Here is a 22500-nt window from a genome sequence, read left to right as displayed (position 1 = left end):
TTTGTGTGGGTGTGTCTGTGTGTTTGTGTGTGTGTTTGTGTGTGTGTCATCCCTAGATGGTGTGGGTGGCAACCTTGGTTTTGACGGTGTTGCTCAACCCTGACATTGGTTTGGCTGCCTCCATAGCCTTCTCCATACTCACAGTCATCTTCAGGACCCAACTGTAGGAAGCACACACACACACATCCAGTCACCTACACACACACACACTCAGTCACACGCGTACACACACAGACACATGAACCTCAAACCCAAACATATAATCACAAGATAACTCCAACATAACCAATGTTATAACATGATCATGTATGTGTGTGTGTGTTTGTGTGTACGTGGGTGTTTCAGACCAAAGTATTCGCTCCTTGGCCAGGTTCCTGAGACTGACATCTACAGGCCAGTGGATGAATTTAACCAGGTGTGTACGAGGATAGGGGCGAGGCCTGAATATGCTGTCTGACCAATTCACAAAGGTGTGTGTGTAAAGGCATGTGTGCGTGTGTGTGTGTCTGTGTCCAGGTGAAGGAGGTGCCAGGTATAGTCATTTTCCGTTCATCTGCCACCCTCTACTTTGCCAACGCGGAAATGTACATGGATGCCCTGGCAGAAAAGGTACGTTTTGCATGGAAACACACACACACACACATCGACGTGCACACAATTCTTATCCGCACAGCTATCTTCTTTCGACAGCTTGCCTAACCACATTCTGTTGACATTCTGCTGTGCTCTGCCAGCGAGCATGACTGCCATGACATGTCAGCCCCGCCCCTCCACCCACCTTATTACATTCATCATCCTCTATTAAAACAAAGGAGAGACGTTAGTGTGGAAACGTGTCTCCCCGAGGGCCCCTGATTACTGAGTGCAATCATGCTGTAATCGGCCTGTCGGTGACATCTTTGGCATCGAAAAATCTTTCTCCGTCTCTTGTCGATTAGTCATGAATCCGCCGTCGGTCAATCTTGTTCATCTGACATATAATGTTGGTTTGAGAGTATCAATGTAAGTAAAGATCTTATGTCGTAAAAGTCGGACTGTGTAAAAGTCTGAAAGGTCTACTTCAGATGCGCTAACCTAACTGAATCTGGCTCTGTTTCGTGTGAATCCAGAAGTACAACATGGTGTAGCCAGGATGGATGAACCTACAGTGTAGGAATGTGGATCCGTGACTGTGTGTTTGTGTCCTGCTGGGTGCAGACGGGGATAGATATCACCAGGATGTTGTCAATCAAGCAGAAGCAGGAAGCTAAGAGGCTGAGGAAAGAGAAGAAGGAGGCCAAGAAAGCCAAGAAGGCTGCCAAGAAAAATGCCCAGCACCTGGTGAAGAAGCAAGACACACACACACACACCAAAGTACACACATACACACACAAACAAACACACACACGTATACAAACTCACACACACACAAACATACACACACAAACACAATAGCATACACAGTCAGACACACAAATGCGCAGTGCTGTTGGTTCGTTATTGACTGTGTGTGTCCTTCCTCCTCTTGACCAGAAGGGGGCGCCAGAGCATCCTGAGAGGGAGGACACGGAGGATGAGATGGAGCATAAAGATGTTGCTACAGTGGAGACCGGAGAGCACCCAGACTCCTCCATCCCTGAGGCCATCATCCTGGACCTCAGTCCTGTCAACTTCCTGGATACGGTTGGCGTTAAGACGCTACGCAATGTGAGAACTGAAGCTGTTCTGCTTGTCTCCACGCGCCCTGTTCAAACTTCTTCTCCCTCCCTGCAGTAGAGTCAATTGTCATTCAACAAGGCCGTCTTTGCATGGCTGTAAACTGTTGCCAAGTATAGGCCCTACTTCGGAAATTAAGCTCACAAGTTTTGTGTCTCTGTTCTTGTTGACCCTTGGTGTGGTTACAGATCAGGAAGGACTACAGTGAGATCGGCATCCACGTGGTCCTATCAGGATGTCAGAGTAAGTGTCACATGACAACCAGGAGGAAACCGAACGGAGTCCTTAGTGTTAGGGGAAAAACAAATAGAACTGTTCATCCCAAACCTTGACTATCACTTTTGGAAGACACCTTCTATTATACATGTATATAATTATAACAGCAGTAGTTTAATGTGCCTGTGCTGCAATGGCAGCTGTTCTTTTGTTAGGTTCTGCAGCCTTCTAACCAGTAGGACCTTTCATGTTTTAGATATTGTGCTGTGTAATTAAGAAGATTGTGTATAATCATGAGTGATGAGTGTAGTTAGGCCACTATTTTGCCTGTGTTTGTATACAGTCTGGAATGTTGATGATCTGTACTCGAAATGTTTTGATGATCGCGTCTCTCTCTCCTCCCTGACTCCCCCCCACACACACACACCCTCTCTCTCTCCCTCTGTCTTTCTCTCTCTCTCTTTTTCCTCTGTCCCTCCCCCCCATCTCCCTGTCTCCAGCCGGGGTAGTGGGGAACCTGGAGGCCGGAGGATACTTCAACGAGAAAGTGACCAAGGCCTGCCTGTTCTCCTCCATCCACGACGCCGTGCTCCACTGCCAGAGCTGCAAGGCAAACACCGGCCCCGTCGACGAGGTGATACACACACGGTCCTGTACTGTCCACACACACGCACACGCATCTACACACACACAAAGACATGCACACAGGTTCTTCGACTGGCTGACTACAACACACACACACACTCCTGCACCCTCCAGCAACATATGGATTTTCTGGTTGTTCTGCCTGATCTGGTTCTCTGCCTAGCGGCATACCAGGCTACTGCTCTCCCGGGAGACATTACAGAGAAAAAGCTTTCCATGGGATAGGTCAGTTCGTACAGAGCAGTAAATCTCTCTCTCTCTCTGTGTCGTTCTCTCTGTCTCTCTCTCTGTATCTCTCTTTCTCCTTCAAAGGAGATGGCAGCAACTCACTTCTGAGAGCTGACAGGAGCTGAGTTGTCATTGACAACTGTCCGAGTCCTAATTCCTGAACGAGCGCACCGACCTGGCAGTGGGCTGATTCATGTACGAGGTGATTGAATCCCATTGCCCCGTGCAAGGAACAGAGCACGTCTCTTCGGAATGGCTTTTTTACTATTCAAAATGATAAAAACCCCGTTTCTGTGTTAAAGTGTATGTGTTGAATAGCTGTGTATTTATATTATTAAAAAGATGAGCACACTGTTCCTTTTGTTTCGAAAAACCAAGCCGCTTCCGTTTGAATTTTTGTGGGAAGCTGTGCCAGTTGATTCATTTACAGATGGTATATTGGAGTTGAATCGCTTGACCTGGTGCCAGATGGAATGTGTTGGTCCACTCATCCTGTGGATGTAGGTCAGACCACCACAGTGACTACATGTACGTTTTTATTGGCTCTAAGTATGGAATCTGTACACAGCATGACACACAGTAGACTATGTAGACTATTGGACATGCACACACACACACACACACACGCACACACACATACGCACACACACACACAGACGCACTCAGCACCGAACAGTACCTAGCAGGTGCACACACACTAGGGCATGCAAACACATCACGCACACACACAAACACACTATGTACGCCTATAGCTCTTAAAGGTACAGCGCCTTCAAAAGAGGGGGGATGGGGGTTACGAAACCTTGTCTGAAACATTCTTGGATGTTTGACACCTCGACCCATACGCTCCCACACCCACACCCCCCACCGTCTTACAACACACCTTCTGACTCCACCCCCACGCGCCCTGAACTGGGCCTCCCTAAACTCGTTATCATCACACCACTGTCCTCTTCAGGACGTGGAAGGCCATCGTGACCTGATGGAACAAAGGGGACAAATAGGACAGAGTTCACAGTGACAACTGTCAGCACACAGGTTGCACCTGTCCTGCTGCATGTCTCTGTGAGCAGGGCCACAGTCATGCCTGGCCTGTAATCATCTCCAGACAGAGGGAGATAATCAGAAGCATGTGTGTGTGTGTGTGTGTGTGTGTGTGTGTGTGTGTGTGTGTGTGTGTGTGTGTGTGTGTGTGTGTGTGTGTGTGTGTGTGTGTGTGTGTGTGTGTGTGTGTGTATGTGTGTGTATGTGTATATATGTGTGTGTGGGTGCACATGTGCATGTATGTGTGTGTCAGGGAGTATAAGTCTTAGATTTGGAAAGTGAGCCAGTGAGAAAGTGTATTCGAAAAACAAAAGCACAAGGTCTGAAAACACTGGATACACAAATATGACACAACAATAACAAGCTGTAATTCCTGGCCAATATCTGAACATGAACAACTAATAACAAACGGCTGGGCTTTCCTGTGGGCCTCCTTTTAGCAACACAATGTCTCTCCGTCACCTATTTTCTTAATTTCTACTCCCCGAACCTCAACCTAAGTGGTTCGATGTGCTCTTAACATGAGGACCATATGTTGATGCGTGAAATATGCCAGGAAGAGAGACACAGAAGGGGGGAGGAGGGAGGTTGAGAGAGAGAGAGAGAGAGAGAGAGAGAGAGAGAGAGAGAGAGAGAGAGAGAGAGAGAGAGAGAGAGAGAGAGAGAGAGAGAGAGAGAGAGAGAGAGAGAGAGAGAGAGAGAGAGAGAGAGAGAATTCGGGGGCTGCTCCACACAGGGGCTTCACAGAAGGGCAGAGCGGGACAAGAAGAGGGCTGGGCTATGGCAACCTCGAGCCTCCGCCTTCCCTGCATCGATGTGTGTGAGTATTTGATGTTTCCCCGAGCGGTTACATTCTTTACCCAACAGTCGGTCGCGGAGCTTCAAGTAGGGAGCGAACAGCAGGCAAACGAGAGTGTGTCACAACTTCACAGACGTTTCAGGACAGGTTGGTGAATTTTACCCTTTCATTGACGAACATTATAATCAGAAGTCTGACTGCTGATGTCCTGTCATAAAATATCAAGCAATATGGACTAGAATAGCCTTTCACTATTCCAGAGACACAGAGACACTTATGAAAATTGCTCATTCATAGTCTTCAGCTCATTCACACATTTAAAGATGCTTATTGGACGAACATATGTTTACTGTAATATGACAGTTCATGGTGTGGGGATCTGAGTTTCGATCGAATAGGTAGACTGACCTGGCCTGACATTGCCGTAACTAAGCCAATAGTAATTCTAGCAGGCGAAAACAATTTGTTTGTCATTTCATAAGGAAGCATATGCTCTGGCCACAACGTCACCATCAAATTGACCTGTATTCACTGGCCAGGCGCACTCAGGATCAAATTAATGGGATATGCTTTCAATGTAGATGCTATCTCCAAAGTCAATTATTTTAATGTAGACAAGTCAACCTGAAACCTGACCTGCACCGCAGGAAATAGCGCAGTCTATTTTTACTGACAGGGGGCTGTTAGCTCACCTCAACTGCTTTGTTGTCCTACATCGATAATAACCACGGTGCGATATTCTTGCGCTGCCGCGTCTGCCAGGAAAGTCAGATGTAGCGCATGTGAGGGTGCACGCGGGCGCGCGCGCGCGTGTGTGTGTGTGAGTGCGAGAGCAAGGGAAGAGAGCTGAGCAGGGGCTTATAGTTCCGTGACGTAGATGGCTGTGTTGAAAACAATCCTAGGGAGCTAGTGTAGCTTGATTTTGAGTGGCCACCAGGGACTCCGGCGAATGAATGAACATTTGAAACCATGAATGTTTTGACCACCTGCTTGTGCGTTGCCGGCGTCTCCTATTTATACAGTAGCGACTTCTTATCTGTGCTTCGGGGATATGTTTCAGATTGGGTTCTCGGTGCCTCTCCCATGCCTGAGCCAGGATCGCCACGGCGGAGTCCGCAAAGTGTCCCCTACACCGACCTAAAGCATATCGTCAACGCCGACGGACAGCACTTGTTTTGCCGCTACTGGGAGCCGGAGGGCCCGCCAAGGTCAGTGGGCTGTCATGTTTTAGAAACCGAAGCACCGATGGCATCCCAGTTCAAAAACGAGGATTAAATGCGGTGCTTATATCACTAGGCTACAGGATTTGACGAAAACCTGCAGCTTTGTCAATGCATTTATGAATCCACAACGACGCTAAAATGACAGGTTCCTTAGTGTGTCACGGTGAAACCAGTCTACCGTATGAGCAACGGCTTTTTAAATATCATAGCGTCAGTTAGCCTACAGCTTCTGTACTTGCTCCCTTGCCCCCACTACACACAAACAACGTCTCAAGAAGAGAACACAATTATTCTACTTCTGTCACCCTCTGTCACACACTCACACAGGAAACATTACAACATATGGGCCTACTTAGGAGGATATGTCAGCATGTCTGTGACTTGTTTTATGTTTGATGTGTTTCTTGTTAGCGGGGATGACCAGTTTTGGTCACACACCCACACTTCCCCAGAAGGTACTAGTTTCAGTTTATTGGTGGATAATGGAATGGGTTGTTCAAGCTCCTACCCACCCATACTCATCTGTTTACATTTAGTCATTTAGCAGACACTCTTATCCAGAGCGACTTACAGTAAGTACAGGGACATTCTCCCCGAGGCAAGTAGGGTGAAGTGCCTTGCCCAAGGACACAACGTCATGTTCCCCGGCCGGGAATCAAACTGGCAACTTTCAGATTACTAGCCCGATGCCCTAACCGCTCAGCCACCTGACTCCCCTCTCCCTTCTGTTGACTGGAGGGTTTACAGTAGGCTACAAGGTTAGACCTAACACTTAACCTGAGTAGTCGTGTAATACAGTTGTGCTAAAGCATACTGTGTTTGTGTGTGTGTGTGTGTGTGTGTGTGTGTGTGTGTGTGTGTGTGTGTGTGTGTGTGTGTGTGTGTGTGTGTGTGTGTGTGTGTGTGTGTGTGTGTGTGTGTGTGTGTGTGTGTGTGTGTGTGTGTGTGAAGCTGGAATGAGGACAGATGACGGAAAATTGCTGACATGTCTATCATGCGACAACAGTATTGAAATGGTTGTGTGAACAGAAAGCTACAACAAAAAAAGTGTTCAGTTGTACAATGATACCAGTAGTCCAATGAACAAGTGGGCTAACCTGTCAGGACTGTGGGTTTGTGAAATAGAACATTCTGGAGTTGAATCTGTGTTTCGCTACTGAACATAACAACAACAACGACAGATGCTGTTTCTTTACATGCCCGAACTGCAATGGTCAACGATTTCTGGCAGAGCTGCTGTTTCCGTGGCAACCATGTGCTTTCACCCCACCCCCCCATCCTTCTCAGCACACCCACTTCCAGAGAGAGGTGTTGTTACCGTGGTAACTACCGGAGTAGGCCAGTAGAGAACTTGTTCTGTTGACAAACTACTGGCTACCTAGTCAGACAGGTGAGGGGAGTGTCTCTTGACCTTCCAACTACTGAGCCACAAAAACTACATTTAAAGCTTCAGCTTATGTACTCTTTGTGCTGGTAAGCTCAGGTTCATCACATCACTGAGTACTCAGTGTCAGGTGTGGGTGCAGGGGAATGACCCAAACACAGGCGAGGCAGGCAGGATTCCAAAACAAAGGATACTCACACTTCATATAACCACAAGGACTGACTCAGGGAGCAAACAGATTTTCAGGGCGGGTGATTAATCAAACGAACAACAGCTGGGTGATAGGAACGAGACACAGGAGGTGCGGGGAGCCAGGAGAGACAGACATGACTTAGTCCGCAACACACCCAGGGAGACACTGAACACAAACGGAAAAACAGAACTTAAACGAGGGCACATGCGTGGCCGTGACAACTCAGTATAGAGTATATCAACATTCCAGCCTGACGGGTCAAGTTCGGATGGAGTCACAGTCTAGGTGTGCAGGGCCATAGGTCATAAGAGGGGTGGGGGCGGGGGTCTTCCACTGGTCTGTCAGGAAGTAGGTGAAAGGTGCCTGGCAGGGAGAAGAGACATGTACAATGATTGACAGATCTTTCAATAGATAATCTGTGTTCAGAAAGAAAAGGTCAGGAGTGCTCGGTATTCCAAAACAAGTGAAGAGCGTGCTCTTTGGCAGGGAACACGACACTTCGTCAAAGAGAAAAGGTCCAAAGCACTCGTCTGGCGAAAAGCCTTTATTACGATGGCTATTTCATGGGGAAATTCTCAAAACATCAACAATACCTAAACAAACCAGTATGTTGGCAATAGAGCTGGGTTACAACCCATACGGTGCGGCACAAGCAACCTTCTTCCTGGTGTTGATGTCTGTTTGTGTAGAGTATGACCTGTCCAGTCCATCAGCAAGAGACGCAGGCCCACATCCAAGATTCTAGCGATCCTGACCAAACAAGGCCTGTTGCACGGTTTTTCCTTCTGCTTTGTCCTTTCCCACTCTCTCTGTCTCACCTACTTTCTCTGCCTAAGCACACAAACACACACACACACACACACACACACACACACACACACAGTGAGTCCAGTCTGTACTTTAAGGCATGACCCTACAGTTCTGAGAAGCTCAGTCTAATCTGATTATCGTGCCTGTGCGATCACCTCTCCTTGGGCTGGCCTGACTACACACACACACACACACACACACACACATGTATTGTATGTCCACTTCTCACCAATTCACATCTATGAAGGGGAGATTACTGGTGCCAAACTTGCTCCAGAAGCCCCAGTCTGCCCTTCCTAAAGAGGATTAGAACGTTGGCTGGTTCTGCTGGCGGCAGATTAGACTCTCTCTCTTTAACTGGCCTGGGTGTAAGGTTTGGGAGACAAATACTTCTCAAATTCCCAAGAAAGAGAGGAATGGGGGGGGGGGGGGGTGTTTGGGAGAGAGACAGAAAAGGAAGTGTGTGTGAAAGTAAATAAATGACCACCCACAAATAGTTCCCAGGATACTTCATCTATTTTATGCTACGTGTATAACGCCCATGTAGATTAAGCCTGGTTATAAGGCTGAGCTCTGACTGTTCCTGAGGCCTGGCTGTATAGAGCATAGAGCTGCTACTGTAGTGTGTGTATTTTAGCAGGGACTTCCTTGGCACACAAAGAACTTCTTTCAGCCACTCTTTCATTCCACAACCAACAAGTGCAGCTGTAGCTCAAGGCACTGAGACCAGAGAGAAAGAGAGGGAGAGACAGAAACTAGAACAGGGGGAATGTTAATAGAGCTCTCTCGCTCTCTCCCCCACCAGGAGAACACATATAGGCTAATTGCTATTGATTGGGAGCGTCACACTGGGTTGTAAGACTCTTTTTTTAAGAGGCAAAGAGCTGCGGGAGGAAGATTCTGTCCCTCCCGGGACCACTCTATTAGAACACAGAGGAGCTATACAGCTGACCTGGCCTTCAGTGATTGTGACTACGCCACAGACAACACCTGCTTACAGTAGGCGCTATGGGAAAGCTGAGAAGGATGTGGAGTATTCTCCCAATCTCTTTCCCATTCTGTCTATTTCCTCTCTCCTCTCAGTCTTGTGGACGGGCAGGGCTGTGTGCTGTTGACAACAGCAGGGGTGTGGTAGGAAAGGCCGAGAGACTGATAGATTTTAATCATGCATGTGGAATGTTTGGGCCAACGTCAATTGAGTATTTTGGTCTCACCCCGGAGCCAAGAGATTACTCTCTTAATTTGCTTGAATCAGAACTGTTGGCTAGAACTTGTCAACTCTCCCACAGGAACTATGTTAACAACCCAAGCTGTTGTTTGTGACGTCATGATTTGTGTGTGTGTGTGTCTGACAGTTGAATTGTATGCAGGTCTGTTTGTGGTAACAAACAACCTGTGGCTACCGGGGATGTTGTTGAAATGGCTTTTCGTTCTTCTTCCTCTTCCTTCTCTCTCCAGGGCTCTGGTCTTCGTGGCTCATGGCGCAGGAGAGCATTGTGGGCCGTATGATGAGATCGCTCAAACCCTGAAGGACCAATCCCTGCTGGTGTTCGCTCATGACCATGGTTAGTCTCCCTGTCACACCGTACAGCTGACCTCTCACCTGTTGCTGCAGGTCTCCCCCACACTATTGTATCACCCGCTGCTGTAAGGTTGAAGAGGACTGTCATTAACCACACTACTGTCCTATCACCTGATATTTACTCCATCCCCACTTCTCACCTTTTACCTGACTCGACTGACTTAAAAACACACATATACATCTCCAGAAAGCATTGTTTATCTCACTCTGTCAGCGAACAGAAAGCTATATAATGGTGGGAGTGATTTGAAATGAATAATCTCATTATCTCAGACTCAGTTCTACTCCCCCAGGACCAGATGTGGACTGACTGGTAATTAGAGCAGGTTTGTATGTGCGCATGTGGGGGTTTATAGTTGGGAATCGGAGCTGGCCCCTGTTGGACTTGGTCTAGTTTGTGCAAAGGGGGCCAGTGCCTCTCCTCCTCCCCCTCTTTTCTCCTCCGCTTCTTCTCTCCTCCTCTCCTCCTCCCTCTATCCAGTACATTTACATTTATGCATTTAGCAGACGCTTTTATCCAAAGCGACTTCCAAGAGAGAGCTTTACAAAAGAGCATAGGTCACTGATCATAACAACGAGATGGCCCCAAACATTGCGAGCAGCCAAAACATGAAGCATACATTGTGGAAAACCAAATAAGTGCCAAAGGGAAGAACCATAAGAGCATGCAGTTAAAAAAGTTACAATTAAACAACATGAAACTCAAAAAGTGCAAGAGTGTACCTGTAGAAAAACAATCAACAGTAAAATATTTCACAGCGAGTACAAGAAGTTAAAACCGTTACAACTAACCAACAAGAGCAACAAATCTCTCAATACGAGTCATTGTGATCCTGGAGGAAACTAACATCAGGTCCAGCCAAGCATTCCTAAGTGCCGTTGTACTCCCGGAACAAGTGCGTCTTGAGCCTTTTCTTGAAGGTGGGGAGACAGTCAGTGTCCCTGATGGAGGTGGGGAGGTGATTCCACCATTGTACAGGGCCTGTCCTCCCCTGCTCCCCCCTCTCTCCACCACAGGGCTGTAGGGACCATGCTCCTCGGAGCAGGGTTGGTGCTGGTCCAGCAGGGCCAGTCTCACCTCCCTCTCACCCTCCGACCCCCTCAGCTGACGTGTCATGCATGAGGAGTTGTCTTGTTTTATTGCTGCTCCATCCCCCCACCCCTTACGCACACGCACACACACACACACGGGCTCCCGTTTCTCTTTTGCACTCTTGTCTCAGTCGATCATTGATATCCACTTCAGTGTAGCTCCATCTGCTCAAGATGGTGCTTGTCCTTTTGTTGGGATGTTGAATTGCCAGGAGAGGATTGGAAGGAAGGAAGCGAATTTTTTCTCTGAAAAACCTGTACACACACACACACACACTGACTGACTGATAGGCTTCCATCACACCATTCAGTACGAACTATTACCACGAGGAGGGGAGGGGGGGGGTTTGATGGGAGAGTGAGGGAAAGGAGAGACCTAGAGACAGAGAACAGGGACGAAACGTTAGCATGCTTTGTTTGACGGCCGAAAGAAATGGGTAAAACCGTCTGCCTCCCTGTTCTTTTTTCTCCAAAGTTGTGGGGTGCCTCCAGACGTCTTTTGATGTTTTTTTTTGAACGAGAGAAGGGTTTCAGTGAAAAGGAGGATAGGGAGAGACGAGGGGGGGTGGTTGTTGATAGGGGCAGAGAGGGAGAGCAGAAAGAGGGAAAGTGGGAGCGAGGGAGATGAGTGCGAGCGTACATGTTTTGAATGTTTAAAATGTAGCCGGTGGTGTGGTGCCATGGCAACACACCCCTCTCATCGCTCTGAACATGCTGCATGTGAGTGGAAGAGGGGAGGGGAGCATGGGACACACACACACACACACACACACACAGGGATGGAGAAGATCCATCTGCACAGACAGTAACGAAGATGAGAGATGGCAATTTGATCTGTCACTCAGTATCTCTTTTCTCCCCCTCTCTCTCTCTGTCTCTGTCCCTCTCTCTCTCTGTCTCTGTCCCTCTCTCTCTCTCTCCCCCGTTCTCTCTCTCTGTGTCTCTCTCTCTCCCGTCCTGCTCCTCTCCCTTGTTTCTCTCCCTTTCTTCACCTCACTTACTCTCTATCTTAATCATTTTTTCTTCCCATTTTCTCCATCCTCGATCCCCCTCCCCCGCTCTCTCTCCCTCCGTCAGTCGGTCATGGCCAGAGTGAGGGTGACAGGATGAACATAAAGGACTTCCAGGTGTTTGTTAGAGACTCCCTGCAGCATGTCGACGTGATGAAGGCTCGCCACCCCGACCTGCCTGTCTTCATCGTGGGACACTCCATGGTGAGCCACACACACTCACACACACTCACATACGTAGTGTACACAGAAGCACAGGCACACATACAAAACACACACATGCTCAAACAAGAACGTCAAAAATCCAAAATGTTTGGATATTTATTTCAGCAGCAATTCAAATCACCAACAGACTTGCCTGAGTTCTGACTAGCGCCTAGCCTGTGGGATAGGGACTAGGGGTTGTGTTGTAGGACAAATCCTCTAAGTGAGTACACAAATACCATCACATCAACAGCTTCCTCTGGAGCTGTCGGGGTACACAGATGGTGTGACACATTGGGGGGTGTGTGTGTGTACAAAAAACACAAACAATCTGCCCCCCCCCTTCCCCGGAGGTATTCAGCTCTGTCAACTCACATCAGAGCAGACCGAGGCTTTAGAGTCAAGGACCTTCGCTGACCTCACATCCTGTCTCCCTTGCTGCTCCTTCCTCTCACTGTTCGACTCCCTCCACAATTCGAAACCACACCTCAGCACTGCCCCGGTCCCGGCAACCAAATGGCGACAGACCATAATGCACACGCAACGCACAATACCTTCTCATCCCAAGGGGGATACATGGCCCATCTGGGGACTGGGAGAATGAGGGGCCTTCCGGAAGCATCCACAAAAGGCCAGCAAACAGAATGTTCTCTGGAGACCTTTTAATCAGTGGGACATCCAGATGGCGTGTCATACATGAAAGGAGAAGGTTGAGGGTGTCAGGGTCACATGGTACTAAAAGCAGGAAGTAAACAAAGGGTGCTGTGAGGTAGATAAGACGGGTGAGGTATATAAGAAGCGTGACGGTTATTCTGGGACACAGGTGTGTGCAACCCGGGGCGCCCCGCTCTCGGCTAACAGGAAGTGGAAAAGGGAAGTCGTTGAGCTGTGACTGAAAAGAGGAAATGTTGACTGTCTAAGAACATGAGATACTTTCTGTTGAAAAAGTCAGTGTCCATGCTCCCAGAATGTCTAGACAGGAGTGGCGTTGATGTGTATTTGACGTCTGTGGTGTTGTATGCCAGTGAACGTGTTCAGTTCCTCCACCTTTTTTTCCCAGTTTTTGTCTAGTTTTCTGTCTGCTCCACCAGTCTTCCTGTTTTCCATCTCTCCGTCCTCCCTCCCTTCCTCCCTCCATCCATGTCTCTCCTGATTCTGTCCCAGATCTTGGAGGCTGGAACTTTATGTAATGTCAGTATGTAGCTTCTTGCATAACCACAATCAGAGTCCTCGTGGTGTCAAGGGAGCCTGAACAATACCCATATTCTTCTCCCAAGTTCAATGTGTGTGTGTCTTTTTGAGGCTGTTCTAATCAGTCTCAAAATGAATCCCTCTGTTCCTCTCTCAGCCTGCTTGTTGAGTTATCTGAAGGAATCACACGCACACACACCTACACACACACACACAGAAGTTCGCTCTCATCTCTTTTGGTCGTAAGTTTTGTGCCCTAGAGACCCAGTGGAAAATCCATACTCCTCTAGTCTGCAAACTCCCTCCCTCCCAACTCTCTTTTCCTAACTCTCTACTCCTCCTAACTCTCTACTCCTCCAGACTATCTACTCCTCCTAACTATCCACTCATCCAGACTCTCTACTCCTCTCTACTCCTCCTCCAGACTCTGTACTCCTCCTAACTCTCCAGACTGTCTACTTTTCCAGTGAGTGACAGGTTCAAGGTGCCCTCTCTCATCCGTGCTTCCTGCGCAATTGAGTGGAAGCCAGAGGCAGTCTCCCTGTGTGTGCGTGCGTGTGTGATTCTGGTGGGAAATGTTCTGCAGAGCTCTCGCTGCAGAGATGCTTGTTCGACGGTGGGCCCCAGCTCATGAATATGCATACCCTTCACAAAACAGACTAACAAAGTTGAAGCAAATGAGCTTCCAGAACGCCTTCCCAAACACCCTGGTCCTTGGCATGCTAGTCCCCCCTAATGAGTTTAGCCTCTGCCATGTGATTAGAATATGAATCACCGACGCCACCATGTCCAATCAGGGGTGGCTGTTGAAGGAAACTTCTAGTGCTGTGGTCTTCATCCCTGGTCCTCAGGGCTCACAGGCCTGTTTGTTCTAGATGTTTCCCTGCTCCAACACACCTGATTCAAATGAATGGGTCGTTTTCTGGCTTCTGCAGAGCTTCATAACGACCATTCATTTGAACTAATCTGTTAATGCATCTGTGTGAATATGTTTATATCTGCTGTGAATGAATGAATGCTGTTTTTTTTTTTTTCTTCTTCAGGGAGGAGCCATCTCCATTCTGACGGCGTGCGAGCGGCCTAGCGAATTTGCGGGCGTGGTTCTGATCGCCCCCATGGTCCAGATGAACCCGGACTCTGCCACGCCCTTCAAAGTGTTCCTGGCCAAAGTTCTGAACCACATGCTACCCAGCCTGTCTCTGGGCACCATAGACTCAAAGTGGGTCTCACGGGACCAGAAACAGGTGAGTGTGTGTGTGTGTGTGTATTTCTTGCATGTTCATCTTTGCATCGCTCAGTCAATGGTTAGCCCTAGTCATATTTGTGGTCACACACCAACATACCCATAACAAAGCCACTTCCACGTCTCACATCTCCCTGATTGTCTGGTGTGCTGTGGGCAGACTAGTGTCTGGTTCATGCAGGAGGACTCAGTAGCAGCGATTACTTGATACTTTATTACACATGATACAATACATGTTTTGGCATAATGGTTGTGCTCGCAGCGGCTCCCTGCCGCACCCGACGGAGACACCGTCTAGACATCCGAGCCGAGAGCAGCGAACGCATTCCCCCTACGACGGGAACACAGAACCAAGGCTGGAGGCCGGGGAGGCGGAGGCAGCAGATTGAACAGAGAGGATCCTGTGTCGCACTAAGCAATGCAGAGTGCAGTGATATCCTGTTTAAATAGCCCGCCCTGTTAAGGTGTGCCCCGACTGTGTGATATGACGAGCTGCTAGTGGCACGCTAAGGTCTCGGAGTCTCCTGCATGAACCAGCTCCACCCTATTACCCTTCTGAAAGTTCTTTGGAATTGATCTAGTTTGTGAGAATGAGCCGTGTGTGGGTGAGTGTTTGAAATGAGTCACCACTGTTATTGTAGTTACTATAAACAGACATACAGTGTTCACTTAGTGCTCTGTTTATTCCATTACACAACAGTCAAACCCAAAGCTATTTCCATGTCTCTTTTCTCTGCTTTTGATTCCTCTTCCTGTCTAAGCCCCTCCTTTTCCTGTCTAAGCCCCGCCTCTGACATTTACATTTATTCATTTAGCAAACGCTTTTATCCAAAGCAACTTCCAAGAGAAAGCTTTACAAAAGTGCATAGGCCACTGATCATAGCAACGAGATAGCCCCAAAACATTGTGGGTAGCCAAAACATGAAGCATACATTGTGAAAAGCAAATAAGTGCCAATGTTAAGAACCATAAGAGCATGTAGTTAAACAAGTTACAAATTAAACAACAGGAACCTCAAAAAGTGCAAGAGTGTACCTGTAGAAAAAGTAAGCAACAATAATATAATTCACAGCGAGTACAAGAAGTTAAATCAGTTACAACTAACCAACAAGAGCAACAAGTCCCTCAATAAGAGTCGTTGTGTTCCTGGAGGAAACTAACATCAAGTTCAGCAAATCATTCCTAAGTACCGTTGTATTTCCGGAACAAGTGCGTCTTAAGCCTTTTCTTGAAGGTGGGGAGACAGTCAGTGTCTCTGATGGAGGTGGGGAGGTGATTCCACCATTGGGGGGCCAGACAGGAGAAGAGCTTGGTACCACCAGACGGTTGTCAGAAGAAGACCGTAGGTGGCGGGTGGGGGTGTGAGGCTGGAGGAGAGACTGATGTAGTCGGGTGCAGTCCCGTTCACCTCTCGGAAGGTCAGTACCAGGGTCTTGACTCTGATACGGGCCGTGACTGGAAGCCAGTGGAGGGAGATGAGGAGTGGGGTAAAATGGGAGCGTCTGGGTAGATTGTAGACCAGGCGGGCCGCTGCGTTCTGAATCCTCTGGAGAGGGCGGGTTGCGCATGCTGGGAGACCGGCGAGCAGCGAGTTGCAGTAGTCCAACTTATATAACCCCTCCACTTCCTATATAACCCCTCCTCTTCCACCATAAGCCCCTCCTCTTCCTGTCTAATCCCCTCCTCTTCCTGTTGGTGGCAGGTGGAGGCGTATGATGCTGACGAGCTGAACTTCCATGGCGGGATGCGCGTGTCGTTCGGGATGCAGCTGATGGGTGCAGCCGCTCGCATCGAGAGACACATACCCGACATCACCTGGCCCTTCCTGCTTCTCCACGGCAACGCTGACAAGCTGTGTGACATCCGAGGGTCCCAGATGATGTACGAGAAGGCCCAGAGCCCTGACAAGGAACTCAAGGTCGGCGTGACACACAGAGACAACACACACAGATCAACAGAGAACACAGTTTTAGATTTTTTTGGGGAGAGAGAGAGAGGGGAGAGAGAGAGGGAGAGAGGGGAGAGAGAGAGTTCATACTTTATATTTACTGTAATGGTCAGTGTGTGTGTGTCTTCTCCTACACAGGTGTATGAGGGAGGGTACCACGCCCTCCACCATGATCTCCCTGAGGTGGCCACCTCCGTGCTGAAGGAGACAACTTCCTGGATCCTCAAACACATCCCTGCCCCCCCGCCTCAGGGCTCCTAGACCCCAGCCCCCCCCTCCCCTCTCTGTGTGCTGTCTGAGCCAATCGTTGGTATTGTAGCCACCCTCCTCCAGCTGTACAGTTTTCCGTCAGGGAGGATTGGGAAGAGGGTATACTCAATGTCTATGATCGATTAGGGAAAATGCTGAGTCTGTCTCACACCAATGCCCCTGCTGCACACAGTCACATAAGTGGGGCATGAAGGGTTCAGAGGGATGTCAAGAGGCCTACAGGTTACTTATAGGTGACCCCTGACCTTGAGGGCCCTGCCCTGCCCAGCTGTCCTCTACTCTGCAGTTGTGTAATGAGCGTGTGTGTGTGTTAGAGAGTGAGAGTGAACCCTCCCTTCCAACTTAAAGGCCATTCTTCTAAAATCATACCTTATTCCTACAAAGGTTATCACAGTGAATATGTCTTACATGTAACCACAACCACACCAAGGGACCTCATGTCTCACCATGGTTACTTGTGTAACCATGGTGGTCATCACCAATGACAACAGAATGGGTAACCCCCCCCCCCCATGGGCTGCTGTTCATTCCCTTTTGTGCGTTGCCGTGGAGACGCCTATCCTTTGTTCTGCCTCAGTATCTCAGATCCTCTGTTCTCAGGCTCTGAACATCTCACCTACGCCCCAAGAATGCTAGCCGTGCTGCCCCTGGTGGCTGTCTGGCAGAACTGCAGCTTCACACACACCCGCCAAGCGAAGCTGCTGGTTTCCATGGCAGCAACTCAAGAAGAGCCTGCAATGACGGCCATTAAACAAGTAGGGTTCCAGAGAGCACACCACAGGGCTCCCTGTGTGTTTGATGAAGGGACACACAATCACTCTGCTCCAGACACGACTATGTAACCATAGCATTCTTGAAGAATCGATGCGTTGTCATGAAATGTCAATGTACCATCTCCCTCCTGTCGGCTACAGAGGAAGTTCTCTACACATAGAGTGTAACTGTTGGGGGTGGGGGGGGTTTGTGAAATTGACCTCCGAGTCAAACAAGGCCATCCTTGGGGGGTGTCATTCGATAGGCCAGTGGTTTGTGAATAGACCATTGTTTGTAACTTGACTCATGACTGTTTATAAGACAAGGACAGTGTTCTAGTGGGGCTATAAAACATGGCTGTGTCTCTAGACATAACTAGACATCTCTCTAAACATAGCTTCGACTGCTCCTATTTGCAGAATGTTCACATCTTTGGTAAAACTGATAGAACTATCAGCATTTTCACAGTTGAGAAGGATTGGAATTGTAACTGTGGGTTTGTAACTGAAACCACAAGTCTGTCCGATAACCCACCTTGATATCAGAGTCTGCCTGATGGATCCATCTTTTAATCACATTTATATTGCATTGTAATATAGCAGAAGCATGAGGTGGAGCATGATTGGAATTATTATTCTATAAAAACTTTTTATTGATCTTGACTACAGCATTTTCTAGAGATATTCTCTTTTTAAGCACAAATGAAGGCTTGAGCATGAAAAGGCCTTTTTATACCTTAGCTAAGTTACTTAACAATACCTTTTACCATCATCAGGACTAATACCTGATTTCTGAAAATGTACAGTACAGTGAACACCTGATTTTCTGTTTCGGTTGAGACTTGTGTTTTTTATGTCAATAAGCAAGTGAAGTGTGATCTGTGTTTTACCTTTACAAACTTGTTTCAGCTGAAACTAAAGGTTGTCATTTTCTCATGCTAAAGTGGATTGTGTGTGTGTGTGTGTGTGTGTGCTTGCGAGAGAGAAAGAAAGAGAGAGAATAACACACCCAGGACATCTTTAGGCTCTCTATGATATGAACCAGTGTGAGCCTTGTATTAATTGGCCCTGGTATGTGTTTTTGTGCTGCTGTGTGCCTTATTCCAGTGACTCTGGTTAGGCCAGGTTTCTCTGGACATACGTCACCAGAATGAGGATGAGGTGCTGTGGATGCTGTCTAATTGGCCCTGTATGATCATTTGTTTCCTGCCTCCCGTCCCCCTTGATAAAGATAAGGCATTGTTTTGGCCAGATGTGATGTGAAGATGCTGTGAGTATTTAAACCGGACCTGGGTGGTTGCTGAACCACTACATTTTGACATAACCCCAACCATGATCAGAAAGAGTTTGATTCAATACCTCAAGTTTTTCATTTTTAAATTGCAGAGATTATAACAGAATGATGTTGGAAACATTGTTTGATAAACTTGTTGTTTGTTTTATGAATGTTTTAACAAACTTAATATGTTTATATAACATGTAGATATATTATACTTACTTGTGACCACTGTCAAACATACCGCTACATAGCAAAAATGTGTTCAAAAGCACAATCCTACTGTTACTTAAATAAACAATGACTGTTAAACTTAAGCCTTGCTGTCGCCTCTCAATTTCTGATGTCACCACAGAATCCTGCTGTTGATGATCCCACGATCTTGATATCATACTACTGCACACGCAGGTTACAATTTACTTTTTAAGACACTAGATGGCGATGTAACTACACCTTTCACACGAACACAGTTCCAATGACCTCACAGTTCATTCGAATTCGTTATGTGGACGTACGTTCATGTCCCTCTGTTTCTTATACTAGTGCACGGTGCCTGTGATGCAGTCGGTGAGTAAGATGTCAGTGAGACACACAGCTTTCTGGACTTATAGACATACAGTGCATTGCCTGTGATGCAGCTGGTGAGTAAGATGTCAGTGAGACACACAGATTTCTGGACTTATAGACATACAGTGCAGTGCCTGTGATGCAGCAGGTGAGTAAGATGTCAGTGAGACACACAGCTTTCTGGACTTAGAGACATACAGTGCAGTGCCTGTGATGCAGCTGGTGAGTAAGATGTCAGTGAGACACACAGCTTTCTGGACTTAGAGACATACAGTGCAGTGCCTGTGATGCAGCAGGTGAGTAAGATGTCAGTGAGACACACAGCTTTCTGGACTTATAGACATACAGTGCATTGCCTGTGATGCAGCTGGTGAGTAAGATGTCAGTGAGACACACAGATTTCTGGACTTATAGACATACAGTGCAGTGCCTGTGATGCAGCAGGTGACTAAGTTGTCAGTGAGACACACAGCTTTCTGGACTTAGAGACATACAGTGCAGTGCCTGTGATGCAGCAGGTGAGTAAGATGTCAGTGAGACACACAGCTTTCTGGACTTATAGACATACAGTGCAGTGCCTGTGATGCAGCTGGTGAGTAAGATGTCAGTGAGACACACAGCTTTCTGGACTTATAGACATACAGTGTAGTGCCTGTGATGCAGCAGGTGAGTAAGATGTCAGTGAGACACACAGCTTTCTGGACTTATAGACATACAGTGCAGTGCCTGTGATGCAGCAGGTGATGACAGTTCTTCTCAGTGGCTTTGGAACCTACATTTCTCTCATCACAACTTAAATTCCCAACAGTACTTGTCAACCTCCACATCATCTAGTCACGTATGCACATCTTAAAAGCAATTTCTAATTCTTTTAAACAAATTGACAATGCTCTGGTGGTACGTTCATGCAAATTATGATGTAGCCAACAATTGTTTGCTACATTATAAGTGGCTGATTTCATTTTGATAAAAATGTATTAGATATTTTCTCTGTTAAATTGTCTTACCCCCATAAACATCTAGACATTGAGTTCATTACATAAGTAATTCAATGCACAAATGGTTGAACCAGTTGTCATAATTGTAGACCTTATTCATCATACAGCATGTGCAGTTCTGCCTAAAGAGTGTTTGCTATGTTTACATGAACATTTGTATGTTTTCCTTCGTGCTACAGTGCTGTAAAATAGTCTTGTATTTTCTGTATCGCATTGACATGAGACACTGACAACCGACCTAAGAGGCTAAATTTGTTATAACATTATTCCTGTTGTAAACCCATTTGCAAAACACAATAATATTTATGTTAAACTAATAGTACTTTACAGCTAATACAGTGCTAATACAATATTTTTCAGTGTTAAAGTTTGCATTCATAGGAACTATGAATAATAAAATATCTGGTGACACTTTACATCAAAGCTTTATGGAATGGGCCATGTACACATACAACGTTGACAAAATGTTCCACAACCAGGTATGATCCAAGGTATGATCACATAACATCTACTCTCGTCTCTTTACACTGGCTCCCTATCCAAGCCATCCAAGCTGATTTCAAAGTTCTATTACTAACCTACAAATCTCTGCATTGATTGGCACCACAATACCTCTCTGGTCTTCTTACATTTACATTTAATCATTTAGCAGACGCTCTTATCCAGAGCGACTTACAGTAAGTACATGGACATTCCCCCCGAGGCAAGTAGGGTGAAGTGCCTTGCCCAAGGACACAACGTCAGTTTTGCATGACCGGGAATCGAACTGGCAACCTTCGGATTACTAGCCCGATTCCCTAACCGCTCAGCCACCGGACTTCTTGCACCCTATCACCCCGTAAGGTCACTAAGATCCCAAGATGCCGGCTATCTGGTGGTTCCCAAAAGTAATTTAAAAAACTGCTGGAGGCAGGGCGTTCTCATATAGAGCACCTCTTCTCTGGAACAAATTACCTGCCTCAATTAAGGAGGCTGATACGGTTTCAACATTCAAAATGAGGTTAAAAACCTTATTGTTTAGTCAGTTCTACGACTGCTAAAGTGTGTGTGTATGTACTTTCAATGTAAACCTGAAGTGAGTGTTTGTCTGTATATGTATCATATATAACTTTTAAATGACAAATAAAGCTTCTATATGTTCAGGTTGCCCTATCTAGATTTTACAAGTAAAGTAAACCTGTTACTGTATATTGTTACTGTTATTGTTTCTGTTACTAGTTGGAGGGGACGGGACCTTCTTATTTGTATAAGAATAAAGTATTTTAGAGTTTCTCTTCCCTGAAACAGATTTCATGTTCCAACTGAGGGGGGCTGGCGCTATCTTAGTGTCCAGGGCTGCATCAATGACCCTTTTTGCTCTGCTAAATTGCTGCACTAGTCCACACTTGACCGGTGGGGATCTCGTTCTAATATTACTGTAACTGTTAGTTGCTCCTGGCATTATCTAATTCCTGCTCTCCTCTCTCTGTCCCCCCTCCACACATCCCCTGTGGTGTGGGGGGTTTGAGCTGTCAGCAACTGCCTGGTCGTGGGTCGGTCAACGCTGGACCTGGTCGCCAGTGGATGTGACAGTCTGCTAAAGCTGGATCGAGTCGCCAATCGGAAACCAGTCTCCATGACGGACAACAGCAAGTTCCAGGTCCCTTTCCTAACCCCCCAGACTGTGATGCTGCGCCGATCACAGTGCCCAGCCCATCACATTTTGATTTGATTTGGATTAGTGGATGGGAATCGCAAGCATTATCGTTTCAAGAAGGCAGGGAGGTGTGTAATGCACACTATTACTGGCAACGCCTAAAGCATCTGGACAGGTCTCTCTAATCTTCCACTTCCGCTGCATTATAAATAATACAATGTGAAATGAAAGTGCCATCTGTTTGCTCTAGTTAGCCCCTTTGAGATTGGCACAATTGTTTAAAGTAGGTTCTTTCTAATTGAGGTGAATGCTGCGACCTGTCACCAGAAGGGAGCAAGGGACTCTAAAGATTCCTTTAAAAGGAGACCTGCAGAGTTGAAGTCACCAGACTGTTGTGAGACAAATTCATCTTCAACATCTCCATCTAGATGTCACAGAACATGCTCAAGATCAGGAGGAACTCCTGGAGGAACTGCTTCAGCTCTGACATGATG

General features: G+C 47.1%; 2 protein-coding genes across 3 annotated transcripts in view; both read left to right on the top strand.

Annotated features, from left to right (window-relative positions):
- LOC136946078 (solute carrier family 26 member 6) overlaps nt 1–3161 on the top strand; it is a 10439-nt gene extending 7278 nt beyond the window's left edge. The window contains exons 12-19 of the mRNA XM_067240273.1: nt 57–163; nt 346–415; nt 517–609; nt 1198–1320; nt 1513–1686; nt 1884–1938; nt 2412–2545; nt 2869–3161. Coding sequence (XP_067096374.1) covers nt 57–163; nt 346–415; nt 517–609; nt 1198–1320; nt 1513–1686; nt 1884–1938; nt 2412–2545; nt 2869–2892 — 780 coding nt within the window. The 3' untranslated portion in view covers nt 2893–3161. The remainder of the gene's footprint in view (nt 1–56; nt 164–345; nt 416–516; nt 610–1197; nt 1321–1512; nt 1687–1883; nt 1939–2411; nt 2546–2868) is intronic.
- A 1455-nt stretch (nt 3162–4616) lies between these two features.
- mgll (monoglyceride lipase) lies at nt 4617–19116 on the top strand. Of its 2 annotated transcripts, XM_067240289.1 has the most exons (7): nt 4617–4774; nt 5688–5835; nt 9696–9802; nt 11989–12125; nt 14360–14560; nt 16262–16477; nt 16646–19116. In XM_067240289.1, exons 1-7 carry the CDS (start codon nt 4660–4662, stop codon nt 16766–16768), a joined length of 1047 nt encoding a protein of 348 aa, XP_067096390.1. In that variant the 5' UTR covers nt 4617–4659; the 3' UTR covers nt 16769–19116. The 2 variants fall into 2 exon arrangements, with proteins under 2 accessions (XP_067096390.1, XP_067096391.1); XM_067240290.1 differs by lacking the exon at nt 4617–4774 and having other exon boundaries at nt 5672–5835.
- The last annotated feature ends 3384 nt before the right edge of the window (nt 19117–22500 follow it).

Source organism: Osmerus mordax, chromosome 7, assembly GCF_038355195.1.
Source record: "Osmerus mordax isolate fOsmMor3 chromosome 7, fOsmMor3.pri, whole genome shotgun sequence".
NCBI classification, from domain to species: domain Eukaryota; kingdom Metazoa; phylum Chordata; class Actinopteri; order Osmeriformes; family Osmeridae; genus Osmerus; species Osmerus mordax.
The sequence above is the reverse complement of the archived record's forward strand: the minus strand, read 5'-3'. Positions and strand labels throughout refer to the sequence as shown.